This window comes from Carlito syrichta, unplaced genomic scaffold (genome assembly GCF_000164805.1).
Source record: "Carlito syrichta isolate Samal-C Ts95f unplaced genomic scaffold, Tarsius_syrichta-2.0.1 Scaffold130655, whole genome shotgun sequence".
Lineage (NCBI taxonomy): Eukaryota > Metazoa > Chordata > Mammalia > Primates > Tarsiidae > Carlito > Carlito syrichta.
In genome coordinates this window covers 14,206-19,403 of record NW_007074751.1, presented here as the reverse complement: position 1 = coordinate 19,403, position 5,198 = coordinate 14,206, and the positions used below count along the sequence as shown (strand labels likewise).

Here is a 5,198-nt window from a genome sequence, read left to right as displayed (position 1 = left end):
CCAGCAAGTCGAGGCTGCAGTGGCCGGGAGCAGCCACTGCACTCCAGCCTGGGTGACAAAGTGAGACTCCAACTCAAAAAAAAAAAAATACTAATATATAAACAATGCTAACTAACTAATGAGCACATCCTATTTGACCTACCTTGTGCCCACGACTTTACAAGTAACCTCTGGTTGAAATATCATACAACCCAATGAACCAGATGCCATTGTTCTGCTCACCTTTATAGGTGAGGATGCTGAGGTGCAGAGAAGGGAAAGACTGGTCCATGCTTACATAGGTGGCCTCAGTATGAACCCAATTAGGCTGTACCATGCCCCACACTCTTGTCAACCATGACAGTTCTCATACTGTGTGATGTGACATTCCCACATTATTGACATTCTGAGGGTCTCCCCAAGCAGGCTGAAGGCTGTCTGGTGGCAAGTTGCTGGAGGTAGTAGGGGGTAGGGCCAGGAAGACTTCAGAACTGGGGAAACTGGGCCTCAGCTCACCTCCTCCTGCAGAGTCTCCATCTCAGACACCAGATGCTGCTGCTCCTTTTCCTGACCAACCCAGAGAGAGTACAAAGGCTTCATTTCCAGCCTCCGAGCCCCCATGTTGCCCTTCTCTCATCCCTGGGGACACAACCAGGGCCTGGATCATAGGAGAGCAGGGAATGGGTCTAGGGAGCCCTGATGACTCCTGCTGTCCCCTTTGTCAAGAGGGATGACAGGTAGGCCTAAAAAAGTCTAGGGTGAGCAGGGCTTAGAGAAAGGGAGGAAGCCAGGTGATTTCTGCCCCCTCCCACTCCATAGCCAGGCTCTGCGGCTCTGACTTCAGGAAAGAAGGAAGAGAGGGCGCCTTCATTTCTCTGCCCAGACCCACCGTCTGCCGGGCCTGGGCCAGAAGGCTGCGGTTCTGTTCCTCCAGGCTTTTGGCCAGAGACTTCAGGTCCTCCAGCTCCTCGTCCACAGCCTTGGCAAACTGTAGCGCCTGCTGGGTGCTGAATGGCATGTGGGCAGATGAGCCACAGGAGGCAGAGGAAGGCAGAGACACAGATATAGGTAAATCCACTGAGATAGATCCACTCAGAGAGATAGTAGCAACAGAGGAAACCCTGGGTGGGGGCAGGGTCAGAGACCCAGAGAGATGGAGGACAGAGGCCCAGGGAGAAAAAGTGGGAAAGAGACCTAGTGTGGGTACAGAGACCCAATTTCAACTTAAAAGACTGAGGAGGTGGGAGAGAAACCTAGAAAGAGTGGGAGACTAAACCAGAGGGGCACAATGGACATGAAGAACAACAAAGCACAGAGAAATGAGAAAGCCGATGATGCGGAGAATCAGAGAGATGCAGAAGAATAGAGAGAAGTTTGAAACCTAGAGGGAAAGAGAAGCAGACCAAAACAGAGGCTGAGAGACAAGAACCAGAGAGACACAAGAGAACAATAAGACAGAAAGGGGGGAAAAAATGAAAGGGACAGGTGCAGAATCAAAGACACAGAGCAGGAGATGCAGAGAGCCAGTGGAAGAGAGAGAGGCAGGGGGCTGCAGGGAAGGAGGCGGGGCGCTGGGGAGGATGAGTGCAGACCCAGCCCACCTGCGAAGTTGCCTGCGCAGGGTCAAGATCTCCTCTCCAAGGCGTGCTGACCCTTCCTCAGCCGTCTCCACACTCCGCTGGAGCTTGGCATTCTCCACAGCCAGACGTCGGTTGCTGAGCTCCAGGTCCTCCAGGCTGCTCAGCAGGTCAGCTGTGGCAGGTCTGAGGTCAGGAGGGACACTGTGGTCATTCTCCACAGTCCCTGCCTCTTTAATGCAAGTTGGGGCAGATGCTGGTGGTGGGGAGATCTGGCTTTTCTTGGGAAAGCTCTGTTCTTCCTTAGCTGTTAGCCTCAGTCCCTCACCCACTTCCCTGAAGGACCCTAAGCCCTACCCAGGCCTTGTCAGGCTAGAGGTCACAGAACTGGGGTGGAAGGGGCAGGGAGGGGTCTGAGGATAGGTACAGCTCAGGTCTGGGGTCTTCGCCTCCGAAGCTCTCCAGGTTGGCTGGTTCCTCAGCTTCTGGGCATCCTGGAGGAAGACAGACAGGAGGGTTTTGGGCTAGCATCCTTAAATGCCGAGGTGCCCCGGGGTTATAGGGCTTGGTACTCATCTGGCTTCCACTTTCACCTTCGCTCAGGGTGCTCTCTTGGGCTCCCAGGGCTGCAATTATGCCTACTGTAAAGGCCTCTACTTTCTCTAGCTTGAGCTCATGCTGGATCTTCCAGATAACTCCAACCACCCCACTTCACGTTCTTCACACTCAACACTGGGCAGCACCTCAACTTTTCCCAGTTCCCCCACCACCCATCCTCTGGGCTGACCTCACTCTAAGCCGAGCAGAATGCAGACCTGTCCCCCTACCTGACTTTCTCTTGCCTCCCTCCTCTCTGTCTCCATGCCCACACCCTGACTCAGGCCTCACCCTCTCCTTCTGGACCCTCACCACCACCACTTCCCTCCCTGGCCTCCTGACTTCACATCTCAGAACTGGCCTGTCCCTCCTCTGCTCACAGCCCTCCCCTGGCCCCCTGATGGAAAAGATTCAAAAGAATGTCAAGAAAGCTGCATATTTTGTTTTTGCAAGGCTGGAAACATAACATGATCACTTTTTTTTTTAATGGAGCACCTCCTATGTGTGAGGTCCTGGGGATAACAAAGTGAGCAAACGAACTGACCAAACCCCAGGGCAGGAGGCTAACCAGCTAATAGCTAGGTGCTTCAAAGGCAAGCATGCAGGTCTGTGAGTGAGCATGAGAGTAAGGATGCCTCACCTCGGGCATCCCAGGGTATCCCCTGTGCCTGAGGTATGAAGGATAAAGACAGATGTAGAGTCTAGGTCAGGGAAAACAGCCTGAGCAAAGGCCCGTGGTGGGCAAGCATGGGGCACATTCAGGGGCGGCAAAGCCAGGGGCCTGTGAATGCCTGAACCAGAGTGAGGAGAAGGTGGCTTGATGATGATAGTGACAATGATGATGATGATGACGACGACACAGAGGAGGGTGGGGCATTATAGGCCTCTCTAATAGAGCTGATGTGAGGAAGAGAGTTAAGGAGGTGAAAACAATCTCCTGAGGGAAAAAAACCCAAAGCTCAGGGAAGGACAGGCTGGGGAGGAGGGGTAGCATGGGGACCCAGAAAGCCAAAATCATAGCTGCAGGCTACAGTAAAGGTCCCTGGATCCCACCCTATCCCTTGCTCTGCCCCGGGGTGGGAAGTCCCCCGCACTGTCTGACCCTGGGCCCGCCTGCTTCATTCTATATATAGCAATCTCACCAGATGGCAGTTGCTGGGAGGTCAGGGCTCCCTGGAAGGCGGTCTCCTCTTCCAGCTCTAATCTCCTAAATCAAAGGGATGAGGCTTAGAGGCCCCCTGCAGCCACCCTTCAGTCCTGACCAGCCACAAACAGGGGGATTGTGGGTGGGAGGAGGGGACCAGGTCAGGTGAGAGCGAACACCGAACAACACGGGGGAGGAAGGAAAGGCCAGATGGCGAGTGCCACAGGGCCAGATGGAAAAGCAGGAGAGGCAAGGGCTGGGTTCTGTGAAGGGGCCTCCGTCAGCCCCCAAACTCACCTCTTCTCTAGCCTCATTTTATTTCTGCCTCCCATACCCTCCTCTGCCACCTTACCCAAGGCATTTTGTCCTCAGACTCCCTATCCACTCACTCCCAATTCCATCTCTTCATTTTTCTCTCCTCCTCAGTCTCGTTCTAATCAGTAGGTCCCTGGTCCCTGGGACTAAAAGGTGCTGGCTGCAGTAAGCAGGTATGAGGTTAGATCTTAGGAAGGACTTCCAGGGGAGGATGAAGGTATTGGGACTCACCCATGCAGCTGACAGGCAGCAATCCAGTCCCGCATGACAACCAGGAAGGTATCCAAGTCCACGGTGGCCTGAGGACCCTCCCCACTGGGGTCCAGGCTGTGGGCCAATGTTTGGAGGCGTGGATCCTGGGGGTCCTGGCCTGTCACAGCCTCCAGATAGGCCAGCACATGGGTCACAGTCACAGTACCTGGGACAGAGCACACCATAAGAGAGTCTGGGGCAGGTAGGGGTAGGGGTTGTGGACAGGCAGTGGCTTAGGAACAGGATGTCACTGGCTAGGTTGGTGGCACTCCTGTCCCATGGCCTGGTGGAGACCCTTGGGCAAGTCCTTCCCCCTCTTCTAAGTCAATTTTTCACTTGGGAATGGAACACAGTCATCCCCACCTCACAGGGTTAACCAAGAGGACAGAGATGAGGGACAGCAGCAGCCATGCCCCACCACCGTGGCTACCTCCTCTCCCCCTCCCACACCCCTAAAGTTCTGCCATCTTTCATCAATGCCCCCAAGTTTTCCTTGTCCCCTTATTCACTCTCGTCCTGGAGCTTCTCACAATCACCCACTTTGTTCCTGCAGGACCCCCAGGAAGGGTCCCTAGCCCGATCCTCTCTCTGAGGATCCCCAGTTCCCAGCCCCCCAGCCCCTTCCATCTCTACTGCTCCCCAGAACCTCACCCTGCCCCCCCCACCTGTCCTCTGAGGGTCACAAGCTTCGAATGTGGAGCTGAGTATTTGCTCTTCTAAGCTGTGCGGCATCCCCAGGTTCGCCTCCTCAGATTGCTCCCCGAGGTACACTGAAGAGACAAGAGGGCCCAGCTCACCAATGAGGAGGAGGATGAGGAGAAAAGAGGAGGGCCCATGTCCTCAGCCTCCTGAGCTCTGCAGAGGGGGTGAGAATTAACTCAGAACAACTGGAGTTGCAGCTGGTAGGAAATAGCAGGAAGCTTTGGGAAGGGGCAGCAATGTGAGGGTCTTTGAGTCACTACTCCCCCCCACCATGTGGGTTCCATCTTTTAGGCCAGGAAGTCCCCCCTGCTGTCTAATTCTGTGCCCACTCAGCTCAGGAGCCCGGATAACAAAAGCTCTAAAATCACCTTTTTCTCCTCTCTTCTCCAGCCTCCCATGCTGGGCTCAGAGTGGGGCAGGGGTGGAGGAGGGCAGAGAAGAGAGAATTCTGGGAGGAGCTCAGGGTGAAGGGGGGCCCAGGAGCCAGGAACAATCCGATAACGCGTGGGCAGCCTGGATCGATACCGCCCGCCTCATCTCCGGTCTCCCAGTCCACCTCAGGGACCAGGTCTCTCTTCTTGCATCCCCAAGGCAAGGCTGGCGTCATTGGAGCCCACGACCAGGGCCTGAGA

The 5,198-nt window shown here is 55.1% G+C and overlaps 1 protein-coding gene across 1 annotated transcript in view; it reads right to left on the bottom strand.

The window, feature by feature from the left end:
- Positions 1–5,198, bottom strand: part of CCDC155 (coiled-coil domain containing 155) — a 22,684-nt gene that overhangs the window by 17,045 nt on the left and 441 nt on the right. Inside the window, exons 2-8 of the mRNA XM_008049177.1 lie at positions 4,530–4,634; positions 3,844–4,030; positions 3,296–3,360; positions 1,984–2,050; positions 1,581–1,742; positions 869–986; positions 496–546 (exon numbers count right to left, since the gene is read on the bottom strand). Coding sequence (XP_008047368.1) covers positions 496–546; positions 869–986; positions 1,581–1,742; positions 1,984–2,050; positions 3,296–3,360; positions 3,844–4,030; positions 4,530–4,634 — 755 coding nt within the window. The remainder of the gene's footprint in view (positions 1–495; positions 547–868; positions 987–1,580; positions 1,743–1,983; positions 2,051–3,295; positions 3,361–3,843; positions 4,031–4,529; positions 4,635–5,198) is intronic.